General features: G+C 43.3%; 1 protein-coding gene across 2 annotated transcripts in view; it reads left to right on the top strand.

The window, feature by feature from the left end:
* The window catches only part of tbxa2r (thromboxane A2 receptor), a 36,661-nt gene extending 18,872 nt beyond the window's left edge, over positions 1-17,789 (top strand). Inside the window, exons 2-4 of one of the 2 annotated variants that reach the window (XM_080212772.1) lie at positions 12,788-13,630; positions 16,427-16,699; positions 17,271-17,789. In XM_080212772.1, coding sequence (XP_080068898.1) covers positions 12,845-13,630; positions 16,427-16,672 — 1,032 coding nt within the window. In that variant the 5' untranslated portion in view covers positions 12,788-12,844 and the 3' untranslated portion in view covers positions 16,673-16,699; positions 17,271-17,789. Of the gene's footprint in view, positions 1-12,787; positions 13,631-16,426 lie in introns of both variants that reach the window. The other variant, XM_080212770.1, reaches the window with a different exon arrangement.
* The last annotated feature ends 297 nt before the right edge of the window (positions 17,790-18,086 follow it).

Here is an 18,086-nt window from a genome sequence, read left to right as displayed (position 1 = left end):
TTTAGCACTGCTGCTTCACAGCTCCAGGGATCTGGGTTTGATTCCCAGCTTGGGTCACTGTCTGTGAGGAGTTTGTACGTTCTCCTCGTGTCAGCAGGGGCTTCCTCCAAGTGCTCCGGTTTCCTCCCACAGTCCAAAGATGTGCAGGTTAGGTTGATTGGCCTCTTAGTGTCCTGAGATGAGTAGGTTAGAGGGATAAGCAGGTAAATATGTAGGGATATAGGGGTAGGGCATGGGTGGGATTGTAGTTGGTGCAGACTCAATGGGCCAAATGGCCTCCTTCTGCACTGTAGGGTTTCTATGATTCTAACTTTGATGTAGAATTCACTTTCTCAATGGGAAGTAAGTTTGTTACGAATTGTAATTAGGTATTTTAAATACTTTGTAGTTTTAAAGATACATATAAATATATCTTCTATACATTTTTAGAAATTAAACAAAATAACTTTGATGCACAGTTATAGAGTGCCCCTTTGATACCAAACAGATGTTAGATACATTCCTTTAAAGCACCCATCTGTTAGCCACAAGACCATTAAGGAGACTTAATCGCCTCACCAGGCATCTTATCAGAAACAAGAGTAAGTTTAAATAAAACGGCCTTCACAGTTTCTAATCAGAACAGAATCAGAAAGACAATACTGTCTTAGCTAACAAAAGAGTTATGGTAGGGGACTTAGTGGGAGCTGACAAGAATTAACGGTTACAGAATGATACCCCTGGAAACTGTAGATAGTGGTTAAAAAGCTCAGTCGTTGAATTGATAAGCAATAAGCAATGTGTTTCATTATGTTGGCAATAAACAAAACTTATCAGGGCTGTAATTGGGAAATATCCTGAAGGCAGGATGAGTTGACCACATCCCTTAGAGGTTCAGTTAACTTCACCGACCAGGCCATAAAATACTAATGGCTTTTGTAGGCCCCCTTTATCAATTAAAGGATGCCCATGTGAGACTGTTTTAGTAAAGATGCTTTGTGAGGCCGCTATCAAAATAGAGACATGATGTCTGACTAAGAGACTAGAGGACAGGCTCAGGGATGATATATTGGGGTGTCCCACGAGGTATTGTGATCTCATAGATCAGGCTGGTTCACTTTTTTTTCTATTGGATCAATACATAAAGTATGTCATTTATAACACTTTTGATTGGATTGCGTCCAACTGACTGCGAGCTGCAGAATTGTATAAACCAGGATGATTTTCTTTGTCTGGTAGAGTGGTGTCTGGACCCATTGTTTTGGGAACTGACCCCCTTGCTAGCAAGTAAAGACAATTTGTTGCTTAAGTATCTTGTGTTAATGTGTGTTTGTGTTGCCTTCCCTAACTGTTTAAAGTTTATTTATTAGTGTCACAAGTAGGCTTACATTAATACTGAAATGAAGTTACTATGAAAATCCCCTAGTTGCCATGCTCTGGCGCCTGTTCTGATACACTGAGGGAGAATTTAGCATGGTTAATGCACCTAACAAGCATGGCTTTTGGTTTGTTGGAGGAAACTGGAGCACCCCCGGAGGAAATCCATGCAGACACAGGGAGAATATGCAGGCTCTGCTCAGACAGTGACCCAAACCAGGAATCAAACCCATGTCCCTGGTGCAATGAGACAGCTCTGCTAACCACTTAAGTTTATATTCCCCAGCTGCCGTGGTGGAATTTGAACCCATTGCTCCAGATTCTGTATCCAACCTGCTGGATTAATGATTGTCAAAATCACTCTATTACTAGTGAAAGTTCAAGAGAAATTGCATGTTGCCATCATTTAGACATCTTTACTCACTGACAGAATCCCTCTCTATTCTTCTATGTGACCATTTGTGCTGAGAAACTGCTTTTCACCCTAAGAAGTACATCACCAATGTTGACCTTTGCCACACTTATCCCCTTAGCTGGAAGGGCAGGAGTTCTGTATCGTGGATGTCATTAGACTCCTTACTGCTGCTGTATTTTAACTGAAGGTTGTGTCTTTGAGGTTGAGGCTGTTTTTTGTGATTCTAGCAAGAAGAGAAAGATCACTCACGATAAAGGAGTGTTTTCTAAAGGAGTTTGAGGAACAGTAAAGTACGATAGTTACCCAAGAGTCAGAAGTGATTTAATTCTTCTAATTTTTTCTGGATAACTATTGTTGTAAGGTGATGTGGGGATGCCAGTGTTGGACTGGGGTGGACACAGTCAGAAGTCCAACAGGTTTATTTGAAATCACGAGCTTTCATCAGGTGATGAAGGATGCTGTGCTCCGAAAGCTCGTGATCCCAAATAAACCTGTTGGACTTTAACCTGGTGTTATGAGACTTCTTATTGTAAGACACTTGGAACTATCCAAACTTTACACCTTAAAATAGAATTTTAGATGGTTCCCACTGCAGGACTTCCAGGGGGTGGTGGGGGTGGGTTGAGGTGGTTGGTGTGCTCGGGGTTACCCCGCACATCTTGTAACTTCCCCTCTCCCCAGCCCTCCTGGTACAATGTCCCAGAGATCACAAGGAACAGCGACAGAGACAAGGGTGAGGGAAGAAAAGAACAAAAGGGAAAGTCTGTAATAGGATGGAACAGGAATGATTAAATGAGAAATGGGATGATGGAACGAAGGAAAGATTGCTGGTGATGGGATGAGTAAAGAAACAAAAGATGTGCCTGGAGGCGATAGACACAGGAATAGCAGAGTCTTACCAGCAGCTGCCATTGAATAATGCAGCGTTCCGTCTGAAAGGTTATAAAGTGTCTAATGGAAAAAATGAGGTGCTGATTCTCGAGCTTAATGTGAAGCTTCATTGGAACAATGTCAGAGATGCAGGAAAGAGAGATCAGGGCTGTGATTCTCCCAAAAAATGACTAAGGGTGGAATTTTTCTTACTGCCCACGGCGGAAATCATAACAAGAGGGACAGAAAATTTGGCGGATCACTTAAACATCTGTTAACCTTGAGCGGGAATTTTTGGATCTTGGGGCAAGAAGACCGGAGCGATCCAGTGCAGACTGAACCCCAATTGTCTGACAACTCAGTCATTTTTTGGCAGATTGGTGAGTTGTATGGTGGTTCTGGGAGGGGCGGGGCCTAAACAGGCCAGTCAGCTCGGCTGCAAAGCAATGGGGCACCATTTTGAAAGGATGCCCCGATTGCACAGTGTATTGGAAGACCGTCTCCCTATCCACATGAATATCAAGAACCACCTCCCTCTTCAACAGCATGTTTCTCCACCCTGTCCCTGACATAGATGGCTGGCATTGGGGCCCTCCCAATGGGTCCTCCGTCATGAACCCCGACATGCCCCCCTCATGACCCAAAATGCACCCCCCATCATAACCCCAGACCATAACACTGCCAGATGGGCACTACCCAGCCCTGTCCCAACCTGGGAGTCTCAATATCCTCCAAGCCCTCATCACATCTGGTTTCCGCTCGTGGAGACCAGGAGTGATTCTCACCAAGCTCGCTCTGCGACCAAGGGTCAGAAGATTCTGAGATCTGGGAGAATCTCCGACCTTTCCTCATAAGGCAATCTGCCTGTTCCTGGTATTAGCCTAGTAAACCTACTCTGAACTGCTTCTAAAGCATTCATATCTTTCCTTAAACATGGAGATCATTCTGTACGCAGTACTCCAACTGTATGTGTCACCAACACCCTACAACTGAAGCATAAGCCCCCTACATCAGTTCCCCTTGCAATAAATGTTATCATTCATTTAACTTTCCTAATCACTTGCTGTACTTGTATACTAACCTTTCCTGATTCATGTATCAGGACGGCCAGATCCCTCTGCATCACAGAGCTCTGCAACCTCGCACCGTTTAGACAATAATCTTTTTTAATTCTCCCTGCAAAAATGGACAATTTCACGTTTGCCCACATTTTGACTATTGTTTCCCCTCTGTAAAAATGCCTTTGACTATTATAGAATAGAGGTGCTCTGTAAGTTTAAGATATTATTGTTTCACAGTTAAAAGGTGGATTTCCAGTCCATGTGTGTACCAGGGTATAGGATTATTCATGTGTACCAGGGTTTGGGTTATTCATGTGTACCAGGATATAGGATTATTTGTGTGTACCAGGTTATAGGATTATTCGTGTGTACCAGGGTATGGGGTTATTCATGTGTACCAGGGTTTGGGTTATTCGTGTGTACCAGGGTATGGGGTTATTCGTGTGTACCAGGGTATGGGGTTATTCGTGTGTACCAGGGTATGGGGTTATTCGTGTGTACCAGGGTATGGGGTTATTCGTGTGTACCAGGGTATGGGGTTATTCGTGTGTACCAGGATATGGGGTTATTCGTGTGTACAAAGTCTGACAACACCAGGTTTTAGTCCAACCGATTTATTTGATAGTAAACTTACAAGCTTTCGTGTTGAGGTAAGATAAAGCTTGTGCGTTTACTATCAAATAAATCGGTTGGACTAAAACCTGGTGTTGTCAGACTTTTTACTGTGTTTACCCTAGTCCAACGCCGGCATATCCACATCATGACATTTATTCATGTGTGCCAGGGTGTGGGTTTATTCATGTGCGCCAGGGTATGGGATGATTCATGTGTGCCTGCCAGGGTATAAAGTTATTCATCATGGCAGACATGATAAATGAATAGAATATATTTTTAATTTTTTTCAGGTTAAGCAATATGATTTTGTGATTCTAAGTTAAAATTGCAGGAGACTCAAATAATTTTGCAAGAAATTAAGCTGGGGCCTTGTACAGCTAATGTTACTTTCCTTTACTCTAATAAAATAATAAAAAGATCAAAGAACAATGCAGCACAGGAACAGGCCCTTTGGCCCTCCAAGCCCATGCCGACCATGATGCCCTAACTAAACTAAACTAAAAGAAAAGCCTTCTGCCCTTACTCGGTCCGTTTCCCTCTATTCCCCTCCCTATTCATGCATCTAGCCTTTTAAATGTGGCTAATGTGCCTGCTTCCACCACCTCCACCAGCAGCACGTTTAAAATGTCATATATATGGTGATTTCCGTGTCTCTCGTTGGAGACCAGTTTTAAACTGTCACGAAGAATATGAAGGATGTGCCATTGTCGTTTGTGAGATAAGATAAATATTTTCAAATTAAAGGGACTGGCAAAGTCAGTCATTCCAAAAAAAGAGGCAATATCAACAGAAGCAACATTTGTCTGTTATGATCCCACAATCTCAGATATTTCTTTTGCTACATATTTATATTATCTGATGAAAAAATGTAATTTCATGGTGTTTTCATGACATCAGAAATCTTGCATACAAGACATATCTCTATAGTGTACAAGTGTTGATGTCTGGTCCATTCATCACTCAAGGGCAGCAGACACTGACTAAACAATCAACCTTATCAGAGTGCTTTATTCAGAAATGTTAATGTGTGACGTATTTCAAACCTGCTGAGATTCTTGCACTAATAACAAGCCAGAGGAGGATTAATAGTGGAATGCAAGATAAGTAACCACAATGGAAATAAACAGAATTCTGTACCTATAAACATAGAATCCTACTCTGCAGAAGGTGGCCATTCGGCCCTTTGAGTCTGCACCGAGCACAGTCCCATTCAGGCCCTAACCCCATGCATTTACCCCAGCTAGTCCCCATGACACAAAGTGTCAGTTTAACATGGCCAATCCACCTAACCCGCACATCTTTGGACTGTGGGAGGAAACCAGAGCACCCGATGGAAACCGACATAGATACACGGGGAAAGTGTGCAAACTCCACACAGACAGTATCCCTAACCAGGAATCGAGCCCGGGCCCCTGATGCTGTGAGGTGGCAGTGTTAACCATTATGCTACTGTGCCATCCCAATAATGTGGGTCAGCACAGTGGCATACTGCCAGTTCACGCTGCTAGGAATTCAGGTCCCATTCCAGCCTTGGGTGACTGTCAGTGTGCAATTCATATGTTCTCCTTGTGTCTGGGTGCCCCAGTTTCCTCTCACAGTCCAAAGATGGATTAGGTTGATTGGCCATGCTAAATTGCCCCTCAATGTTCCAAGATGTGTAGGTTGGGGAGCTTGGCAGGGTAAATATATGGCAGGGTAAATATATTACCCAGAGGGTGGTGAGGGATTGGAATGCCTGCCTGCTGCAGTTGTAAATGCGCCTAGTTTGGGGGCGTTTAAGAGATCCGTGGATAGGTTTATGGGTGGAAAGGGATTGGCTTAGGTTAGAAGGTCATTGCTTTTTAATTGGTCGGCGCAACATCGTGGGCCGAAGGGCCTGTTCTGCGCTGTAATGTTCTATGTTCTATGTTCTATGGGGTCAGGGCCAGGGCGAGATTGTTGTTGGAGAGTCGATACAGGCTCATTAGGCTGAATGGCCTCCTTTCTGCATTGTAGGAATTGTATAATTCTATTAGAAAGATGAAAATTAGTGACGCAAAAAATATGCTATTAAGATTACATCATTTTTAACAAAAGCAAGATACTGTGGATGCTGGAAATCTGAAATAAAAATAGAAAATGCTGGAAAAATTCAGCAAGTCTGGCAGCATCTGTGGAGAGAGAAACCATTAATGTTTGGAGTTGAATTGACCCATTGCATTCCAAAGAGTGCATTGGACTCAAAGTATTAATTCATTGTGGTGTTAATATAAGCCTACTTGAGACACTAATAAAAATAAATAAATTACTGCATTGTACAGTTCTGATCATCCTATTATAGAAAGGATATTATTAAACTAGAAAGAGTGCAGAAAAGATTTACTAGGACGTTACCGGGACTTGATGGTTTGAGTTAAAAGGAGAGGCTGGATAGATCAGGACTTTTTCCCCTGGAGCGTAGAAGGCTGAGGGGTGATCTTATAGACGTCTATAAAATAATGAGGGGCATAGATCAGCTAGATAGTCAATATCTTTTCCCAAAGGCAGGGGCGTCTAAAACTAGAGGGCATAGGTTTAAGTGAGAGGGGTGAGATACAAAAGTGTCCAGAGGGGCAATCTTTTCACGCAGAGTGTGGTGAATGTCTGGAACAAGCTGCCAGAATTAGTAGTAGAGACGGGTATAATTTTTGTCTTTTAAAAAGCTTTTTAGACAGTTACATGGGTAAGATGGGTATAGAGGGATATGGGCCAAACGTGGGCAATTGGGACTAGCTTAGGAGTTTAAAAAAAAAAGGGCAACATGGTCAAGTTGGGCCAAAGAGCCTGTTTCCATGCTGTTAACTTCTATGACTCTACTGTTTCACAAATGCTGTCAGACCTCCTAAACCTTTCCAGCCTTTCCTCCACATTGTATGTTATTTTCAAAGAAACACAAAATTTACTAGGGTTAAAAGTAAAGTTTATTTATTAGTGTCGCAAGTAGGCCTACATTAACACTGCAATGAAGTTACTGTGAAAATCGCCTAGTCGCCACACTCTGGTGCCTGTTCAGGTACACTGAGTGAGAATTTAGCGTAGCCAATGCACTTGACCAGCACGTCTTTTGGATCATGGGAGGAAACCAGAGGAGCCGGAGGAAACCCACACAGACACGGGGAGAATCTGCAAACTCCACACACACAGTGACCCAAGCCAGGAATCAAACCCAGTTCCCCGGTGCTTTGAGGCAGCAGTGCTAACCACTGTGCCAGCATGGCACCCAAATGAACATGGATAATTTCACAATAATCAACAAGCACAATAACATGCCGGATAATATTTTACAATGGACAGACTTTCAAGGAGTGAATAGGTGAACTCCCAAAAGTCGTTCACTCCCATATTTTGCAAGAATGGAAGGGGAGCTATGACCAAACCATGGTTTACAAAGGAAATTAGAGATAGTATCAGATTCAAAGAAGAAGCATACAAATTGTCAAGAAAAAGCAATAGACCTGAGGATTGTGAACAGTTTAAAATTCAGCAAAGGCGGACCAAAGAATTGACTAAGAAAGGGAAAATACAGTATGAAAGTAAGCTAGCAGGGAACATAAAAACAGACTGTAAAAGTTTCTATAAATGTTTAAACAGAAAAAGATTGACAAAAACTAATGTAGGTCCCTTACAATCAGAAACTGGAGAATTCATAATGGAGAACAAAGAAATGGCTGAGGAACTAAACTTGTACTTCTGTCTTCACAAAGGAAGATGTGAATAATGTACTGTAAGTTCTGAGGAGCAGAAGTTTAGTGAGGAGCTGAAGGAAGCCAGTATTAGTAGAGAAATGATTTTGGAGAAATTATTGGGATTGAAGGCAGATCAATCTTCAGGTTCTAATAATCTTCATCCCAAAGTACTTAAGGAAGTGGCCCTGAAAATAGCAGATCCATTGGTGTCATTTTCCAAAATCCTTTGGACTTTGGACTGGTTCCTGCAGATTAAAGGGCAGCTAATGGAAGCCTGCTGTTCTAAAAGGTAGAGAGAATACAAGGAACTATCGACAAGCGAGTTTAGTGTTGGTAGTAGGGAAGTTGCTAGAGTCCATTATCAAACATTTCATAGCACAGAATTTGGAAAGCAGTGGTATAATCAGACAAAGTCAGCATGGATTTACAAAAGGGAAATGATACTTGGCATATCTACAGGAAATCTTTGAGGACGTATCTAGCAAAGTTGACCAGAGAGAACTGGTGAATATGGTTTATTTAGATTTTCAGACGGCTTTCGACAAGATCTCATATAACAGATTACTATGTAAAGATAAAGCTGTCTTGAGATTGGTAGAAAGCTGGTTCTCAGACAAGAAACAGAGTTGGACTAAATGGATCTTTTTCTGATTGGCAGTGACTATTGGTGAACCGCAGAGATATCCTGGGCCCTCAGCTATTTACCATTTATATAGATGATCTGGAGGAGGGAACCGAGTGCAGGGTGTCGAAATTTGCTGATGACACCAAGATTGGGGGAAAGGCAAATTGTGCGGAGGGTGTGGAGAGTCTGCAGAAGGATCTAGATAGGCTGGGCGAATGGGCCAGGAAATGGCAAATGGAATTTAATGTTGGCAAGTGTGAGGTGGTCCACTTTGGTAGGAAGAATGGTAGGAAGGACTATTACTTACGTGGCGAAAAACTGCAGCAGGCGACGGTGCAGAGGGACCTTGGGGTCCTTGTGCATGAGTCGCAAAAACCCAGCTTGCAGGTGCAGCAGGTGGTCAGGAAGGCGAATGGGATGCTGGCCTTCATAGCGAGGGGGATTGAATATAAAAGTAGGGAGGTCTTGCTGCAGCTGTATAGGGCATTGGTGAGGCCGCAGCTGGAGTACTGTGTGCAGTTTTGGGCGCCGCACCTGCGCAAGGATATTTTGGCCCTGGAGGGTGTGCAGAGGAGGTTTACTAGGCTGATACCGGAGTTGAGGGGATTGAGCTATGAGGAGAGGCTGAATAAACTAGGCTTGTACTCGTTAGAGTTTAGAAGAATGAGGGGAGATCTCATTGAGACGTATAAGATGATGAATGGGATGGATAGGATAGAGGTGGAGAGACTCTTCCCGCTCAAAAAAGACAGTAGGACTAGGGGGCACAGCCTCAAGATAAAGGGGAGGCGGTTTAGAACGGAGTTGAGGAGGAACTTCTTCACTCAAAGGGTGGTGAATCTCTGGAATTCTCTGCCCGTTGAAGTGGTGGAGGCTGCCTCGCTAAATATTTTTAAGAAGCGGGTTGATGGGTTCTTGATAAGAGAGGGGATTAAGGGTTATGGGGAGAGGGCGGGAAAGTGGAACTGAGCCACAACAGATCAGCCATGATCTTATTGAATGGCGGGGCAGGCTCGAAGGGCTAGATGGCCTATTCCTGCTCCTATTTCTTATGTTCTTATGTTCTTATGTTCTTATGTTATCTGATAGGACCTCAACTGTTCACATTAAATAATAATGATTTGGACAAGAGAACTGAAAGTATTGCCTCAAATTCCAGATGATACAAAGTTGGGTGAGCGGTGAGGAGGATGCAGAGATGCCTCTGCGTAATTTGGACAGGCTGAACTCATGGGCATTTAATATTTGCGTGGCAGATGCAGTATAAGGGGATAAATGTGAGGTTATCCACTTCGGTAGTTAAAATAGAAAGGCAGATTATTATAAGAGTGGGTGTAAATTGTGAGAGGCGGATACTCAGCCTGATCTTGGTGTCCGTATGTATCAGTCGCTGAAAGTAAGTGTGCAGGAACAGCAGGCAGTAAGGAAGGCAAATGGTATGTTGTCTTTCATAGCGAGAGGATTTGAGTATAGGAATAGGGATGTTTTACTGAAATTGTACAGGGCATTGGTGAGGCCACACCTGGAGTATTGAGTGAAGTTTTGGTGTCCTTATCTGAGGAAGGATGTTCTTGCTATGGAAGAATGCAGCAAAGGTTTACCAGGCTGATTCCTGGGATGGCAGGTCTGTCATATGAGGAGAGACTAAGTCAGGATTATATTCAGTGGAGTTTAGAAGAGTGAGAGGGTTATCTTATGGAAACTTATAAAATTCCATCAGGATTAAACAGGGTAGACCTTTCAGAAATGAGATGAGATTTCTTCACCCAGGGGGTGGTGAATGTGTGGAATTCACTATCACAGAATGTAGTTGAGGCCAAAATGTTGTATGATTTCAAGAAGAAATTAGAAGGCTAATGGGGTCAAGGGATATAGGAGGAAGGGAGGATCAGGATATTACATAGAAACATAGAAAATAGGAGCAGCAGGAAGCCATTCGGCCCATTGAGCCTGTTCTGACACATTCATTCTGATCACGGCTGATCATCCAACTCAATAGCTTTTTCCACATATTGTTTGATTCCTTTCTCTCCCAAGTGCTATATCGAACTACTCCTTGAAAACATACAGGGCGGGATTTTCTAGCCACGCTCTCCCGAAACAGGAAAATCCTGCCCGAGATGAATGGACTTTTGCATCATCTGTGTGCCGCCTGCTACGATTCCCATAGCGGGGCGAGACAGCAAAATTCAGCTCACAGTATTTTGGCCTCGGATACTTTCTGTGCTAGAGAATTCCACAGGCTGACCAGTCTCTGAGTGAAGAAATTTCTCCTCATCTCTGTCCTAAACAGCCTACCCTCAGACCGTGACCCCCCTGTTTCTGGACACTCCCAGCAGGTCTGAAGGACCAAATAGCCTGTATGTTTTTATGTATTATTGGAGATTAGTACTTGCAGATAGATGTCTTTGTTTGAAACTGGCTGGAGCAGATGGATTAGCTGCTGGCCCATTGTGCTGGCTTGGCTGGAATGCTAATGTGGAGTAAAGAACAACATTTTAAGTTGTTCACTTTGAAATGGCACAGAAACTTCTGGAAGCCCGCATGTGGCCAGCCGGAGCCATCTTGTCAGCTTAGCAATTGTCCAGTTTGGAAAGCACAAAAACATTGACTTTATAAAGTGGTCCAGCTGACGAATAAATTGAGAAATTTATTTTCCTTCATGTTTTGACCATGACACTCATTATTTTAAGTACTATTTCTGAACTGTAAGTAAGAAATAAATGGGAGGAAAAAGAAAGTTGATCCTTGTAAAGGGTTTTATATAGCACAGCTGAGTAGGATGATGGATGGTACGCTATCAGTTCCAAATGATATTATTGAAGTTAATTGCCCAGATATCTCTTATCTCATAATTCAGCCTTAATTTTGTCTGGCGTAGTTGGCGGAAAAAGCAATTTGACCCTGGAAGTGACAAATGTACCATTTCTGTCTGTGTGAAGACTCTCGGTTAATTCAACAATCAAAATCCATTTCCAAATGTATTGTTTGTGATAAAGAACGAAACCTACTTCAACTTATGGAACACTTTGCCACACTGAGATTCTACTTCAAGAGGCTAGGGTGGAATTTGAGAAATGAATAATGTAAGCTTCACTGTAATGAAGGGAACATGGATCATCTGTGCTGGAACAATACCAAAGAGGATGCTGCTATGCTTTGAATTAACAGATTGAACTCAGTTCAGTTTAGGGGAACAATTAGATTTTGCCAGAGATTAATCAAAACAGATCTTTACTGCCCAGCTAGCTCAAGGCCGATACAATGGTTAGCACTGCTGTCTCACAGTGCTAGCGGCTCGGGTTCAATTCCAGCGTTGGGTGACTGACTGTGTGGAGTCTGCATGTTCTCCGTGTCTGTGAAGGTTTCCTCCCACAGTCCAAAAATGTGCAGATTAGGTGGAGTGGCCAATCTGAATTGCCCCTTAGCATTCCAAGATGGAGAAGTTAGATGGATGCACCATGGCAAATGTGTGGGGTTATGGGGATAGGGCAAGAGAGAGAGCTTGAGTAAGATATTCTATTGGAAAGCCAATGCTGACCTGATGGGTCGAACGGCCTCTCATCCACTGTAGGAATTCTGAGATTCTCTCTAGAGTAGCCATTTCATCGATTAATAAAAGTTTCCATCTTGCTGACAATATATGCTACTCTTAACATATCTCTGATGTTGGCAGCTCCATATCCTAATCCTAGCTATACATAGCTTTATAATATTTTAACTTTATTACTATGTTATAATAGTTTAGAGTGAGATGCTTTTCCTAAATTGGAGATTTGTTGGAATCATAGTGGCACAGTGATTAACATTGCACCAGGGATCCAGGTTCGATTCCTTGGACGGCTTGGGTGACAGTGTGGAGTTTGCACATTCTCCACATCTGCGTAAGTTTCCTCCGTGTGCTCTGGTTTTCTCCCACAATCTGAAAGATGTGCTGGTTAGATGCATAGGCCATGCTAAATTCTCCTTCAGGGTACACGAACAGGCACCGGAGAGTGGCGACTAGGGGATTTTCACAGTAACTTCATTGTAATGTTAATGTAAGCCTACTTGCGACACTAATGAATAAACACTAAACTTCAATTTAGCAGCAAGAGCACTGGTATTTACACATGCTAACTTAACTCTTTTCTTTTTGTAGGATTTCTGAATATAAGTCATTCAGCGTGCTGCTCCGAGGAATTAAATTTCCAACACAATGAATGGAACCACCGTGGAACCAGCATTGTGCAATTCAACGGTGCTGATTCAAATCAATTCCAACAGCACACATGCTTCCCCTTGGTTCTCAACTGCGTTTGCAGCTATTGGACTTATCTCTAATCTGATTGCCTTTGTGGTGCTAATCAACGCTTACAGAAGAGCCCGGAGCAGGTCCAGGTCTTCCTTCTTGATTTTCCTGTGTGGCTTGGTTGTGACAGATTTTCTAGGTCTTGCTGCAACCTCATCCATAGTTGTTACCTATCATCATATATCTTTCGAGTGGGATGAGGTGGACCCTTACTGCCACCTGTGCAGATTTTTGGGGTTTTCGATGGTGTTCTTTGGACTCAGCCCACTGTTGCTGGGGGCCGCCATGGCAGTAGAGCGATTCTTAGGGATCAACAAGCCATTTCTACGTTCCACCAATTCCTCGAAACGACGGGCCTGGTGTACTGTGTTTATAGTTTGGACATTTGCTCTGGCTATTGGACTGCTGCCCCTCTGTGGACTCGGTCATTATACACATCAGTGGCCGAATTCCTGGTGCTTCTTTAACATGACAAACAGTGTAAGCGACATTGCATTTTCGTTATTGTTTTCGAGCGTGGGATTGCTATCGCTGTCAGTGTCTGTTATCCTGAATACCGTCAGCGTGGTGACGCTGTTCAAAGTTTGCTTCAACCGATTAAGTGTCGAGAGGAGGAGAGACCATGAAGTAGAGATGATGGTGCAACTGTTGGGAATAATGATTATTGCAACAGTCTGCTGGGCTCCATTGTTAGTAAGTACGGTTTCATTTGATTCTTTTTGAAGGTGGTTAGTTGCTGGATAAGTTGATAATTGACCTTTCCAATACAATTCACAGGTTCGTAATAGTAAGGGCCTATATAGTGAGGGATAGGTAAAACATTATTGAGTGTGCGTTTCAGCTATTCAGATTAACTGTTAACATCACTGTATAGTTTCTTCATGATCGTAATCCTCACGGTCACAGGGTATTGGCCTTCCTCTGCTGCTCATGCCCATCAGACCTGTGTTGTCTTTAAAACAGGAGTGGTGAGAATTAGGGTTAGGGCCGAGACAATTAGCCTTTCATTATAGTTTAAAGTTTGTTTATTAGTGTCACAAGTAGGTTTATATTAACACTGCAATGAAGTTTTTGTGAAAATCTCCAAGTTGCCACACTCCAGCACCTGTTCTGAGGGAGAATTTAGCGTGGCCAATGCATCTAACCAGCACGTCTTTCGGACTGTGGGAGGAAACCGGAGCACCCAGAGGAAACTCATGCAGACACTGGGAGAAGGTGCAGACTCTGCACAGACAGTGACCCAAGCTGGGAATCAAACCCAGGTCCTTGGCACAGTGAGGCAGCAGTGCCAACCACCGTGCCACCATGCTGCCCAAACTAACACCCTTTTTTAATGCCTAACGAAAGAACTTGCAACTATATATCGCATTTTACAACTTCAGAACATCCCAAAGCACTTCCCAGCTAATGATGTAGAATCATAGAATTATAGATTCCCTACAGTGCAAAACGAGGCCATTTGGCCCATCGAATCTGCATCAACCACAATCCCACCAGGCCTTATTCCCATAACCCCACATATTTACCCTGCTAATCCGGACACTAGGGACAATTTAGCATGGCCAAGCAACCTAACCCACACATCTGTAGATTGTAGGAGGAATCTGGAGCACCCGGAGGGAACCCACGCAGACATGGGGAGAACATACAAACTCCACACAGTGACTCATGGCTGGAATTGAACCTGGGTTCCTGGCGCTGTGAGGCAGCAGTGCTAACCACTGCGCTGCCCATGAAGAACTTTGGAAGTATAGTGATTGGTAGAATTGAGGGGGGGGGGGGGGCTCTTTCAGGTGCTAGAATTGAGGGAAACAGGAGAACCAACTTACACACAGCAAGATTCCTTGAACAGCAATGAGATATTTGCTAGGCTTTGCCAGTTGTACCAGAAGTCCATTGACTTTTGCCAGGATCAGAAAATCCCAGTTGGTAACCAGCTAATGTATTCTTTAGTGATGCTGTTTGCTGAATTTGTTTGAGTCATAGAATCCCTACAGTGTAGAAGAGGCCATTCGGTCCATCAAGTCTGCACTGACTCTCTGACTTTCTGACAGAATATCTTACCCAGGCCCTTTCCCCCGCCCTATCTGTTTGCATTACTTCATTCGAGTGCTATGGGTAAACATTGCACCAAGACTGGATTCGAGAGGCAGGGAAAGGGAGGAAGAGGGACCTGCATTAAGTTGGAAGTGTGGAGTGAAGGCAGGACAGGGGAGGTAGGCTTATGGGAGAAGTGGGGTGAGAGTGTCTGGGGAAGGGGGTCCAGGAGTGCCTTAGAGAGTGGGGTCAGTGGTGTTAATGATGAGATCTTGGGGAAGAACTCAAGGTACCCGTGATAGAAGGGAATAGTCACAGTTGCAGTTGCATGTCGTAGGGTGGCAGGTTCAGAGTGAGAATCTAATGGGTTAAGTTTCATCCAGTGGGTCATAGAGAGGGGGACGAGACAGGTTAATCGAATAATGGGAGGGGTAGGGTGAGGGTGTGGATATTAATAGGTGTCAGCTCTGATGGGAGAGAAGACATGTGGAGGTGGATCATGAGAGGATTCAGAGTATTGGGGGAGGTTCCAGGATGGCAGAGGGGAGGCAATATTGGATGATAATGGGGGCATGTGGTTCGGTGACAGGGGGAGGTTAGAAGATTTTGAAGTTTCCTTCCGGTTTGAAAAGTGAGTGGCACCATTTTTCCAAACGAACTTTGGCCATGCAGTTAGTGTGGTCCCTTGAGGTGGAAGGAAGATCCTTTTAAGTGGGTGAAGTTCATGGTCAGCTCAAGTGGCTGACGAAAGGAATACCCTGATAATTATGAGGTGACTGACTGTCAAAGATGCTCACTTGTGTTCTCCACTAGATAGATGAAGACAGGCTTGCTGCAGACCCATGGGTCTCATGACACCATGATCCCAACAAGGTGTGGCGCTGTGACATTTACCACCGTTTGCTAACTGGGCTGGGGAATATGTTTAAAATGTATTTATTAGTGTCACAAGTAGACTTACATCAACACTGCAATGAAGTGACAGTGAAAATCCCCTAGTCGCCACACTCCGGCGCCTGTGCGGATTTGCTGAGGGAGAATTTAGCATGGCCAATGCACCTAACCAGAGTGTGGGAGGAAACCGGAGCACCCAGAGGAAACCCACACAGACACAGGGATAACGTGCAGACTCCACACAGACAGTGGCCCAAGCTGGGAATCGAACCTGGTGCCGTGAGGCAGCAGTGCCACCATGGAGGGAGATGGGATTTCCTGGGGTGTGCTGCAAGAAACCATACTTTTCACTGTATCCTAGTACATGTGACAATAACAAATTAACTCAAATCAAGAAAGTTAATTATAGTAGCACTTATACACCCCCTTTTGTGTCTCAAAGTTGCTGTACATAGTAAGCTTTTGGAGTGCTGTTAGTGTTTTAGTGCGGGAGAACTCATGGAACAAGTCGAAAAGCAAAATGTAAGAGAAAATAACATTGTTTGTTGGTTTCCACAGATACTGATCCTCAAGAAGGCTTTTACAGGTACACCAAGCGATTTGAAAGAAATTCTAATTATTTGCATTCGAATTGCCACCTGGAACCAGATCCTGGACCCTTGGGTTTATATATTATTTAGGAGATCAGTTTTGAGGAGAATCAACCCAAGTTTACGAGCGAGACCTTCAATCTCATCATTGTATCCCTCTATAAATGCATCCTACAGTCGAAGATTCACACAAGCATCGGTGACGACCACATAGTCTACAATACAGCTGAATTCAGTGAAGGTGCCATCACTCTCCACTAATTTGTACTTACTGTAAATATGTATCTTATATTACATAAAGCTTGCTTCTTTTAAATATGGGTAAAGCATAGAATGCCTTGATGGTCTGACCTTGATTTTTGGAAGTACACATGCTGAGTGATTGATTTTTTTTTAAATCAAGTTTCATGTCAAATTGTATTTCTTATATAAAATCACTTCCTTCAAATAGCATGGTCAGCCCTGGGTTTCCCATACTTGTAAGACTGTACTGAATCATTTTGCAGTACGCCAACCAAGATTACATTGTCTGAAATTCTCCATCTCGCCCACCATGGGAACTGCAGTGGGCGAGACAGAAAATTTGGTGAACCATTGAAAGTTGCATTTGAGCTCCGATGGGAACTTCTGATTTTGGGGAGTGTGCGGCCAAAGAATCCTGCCCATTGTGTCCAATTATCACAGCTAAAGCTTGACTGACCATCTAGAACTTCTTAAATGTGCTTCTTTTTTTAGAGTAAAAAAGTGGCATTTTTATGGTTGTGTGACATTATTTTTGGGAAAAATAAATGTACTGACTGTCTTTTAGCAAGAAGTTGCACATTGGCAAATCGATGAGATTTTGGAGTGCGGGAGATTTCGTTGCCCCATGAGATGTTTATGAAGTGAACTTTACGTGGCCGTGACCTATGCTTGGCTACGGCTCAACTCTGGAGATCTCTGTGGCTGTTGCTGTTCATTTTGAGTTGATATCTAAATCACAGCTATTACTGGTCATCTACCAGAAATCACAGTTTGCCCGATGTATTTACACTGAAGAAATCACATCATTACTCAATCACCAGAACCCACTGTATGAGGAAAATCTTAGACTGTGCAGCAAGCCCCAAATTCAGCCTGATGAAGAAGAGGGTGCACTTGGAGACATGGAGCATTCTCAGGACAGAGACTAGAGGACTATGGACCTTGTGAACCTGATTATTGGGAGCATTATGCAAGTCATAATGGACCCTCCTTAACATTTACCACAAAGGACACAAAATTCACATGTCATTTTTGTACTATGCTTTGTTGGCTGTTAAAAAATAAAGTACAGATTGTTTATAAAATGAAAACAGAAACTTGCTTGAAGATCTATCATTTCCAGCAAGTTGCATTAGAAAAGGGCAAATTGAGTTGGCAACAATAAGCAGTGGATTCTCTGAGAGCTTTCTTGTAAGGTTTCCATGATAGATGGTAGAGAAGTTTTGCTACAAGTGTATGAGGTTTTGGTGAGACCACACCTGGAATACTGTGAGCAGTTTTTGTCCCCTTATTTAAGGATACATATTGGCCGGAATTGTCCGGATGTTCAAGTCGGTGGGAGTCTCTGGTCACGCCAGCAGTGCACCCCTGCCCGTTGGTTTCCC

The sequence above is a fragment of the Carcharhinus amblyrhynchos genome, chromosome 26, assembly GCF_965287045.1.
Source record: "Carcharhinus amblyrhynchos chromosome 26, sCarAmb.v2.hapA, whole genome shotgun sequence".
Classification (NCBI taxonomy): domain Eukaryota; kingdom Metazoa; phylum Chordata; class Chondrichthyes; order Carcharhiniformes; family Carcharhinidae; genus Carcharhinus; species Carcharhinus amblyrhynchos.
This window is presented reverse-complemented; position numbering and strand designations above follow the sequence as displayed.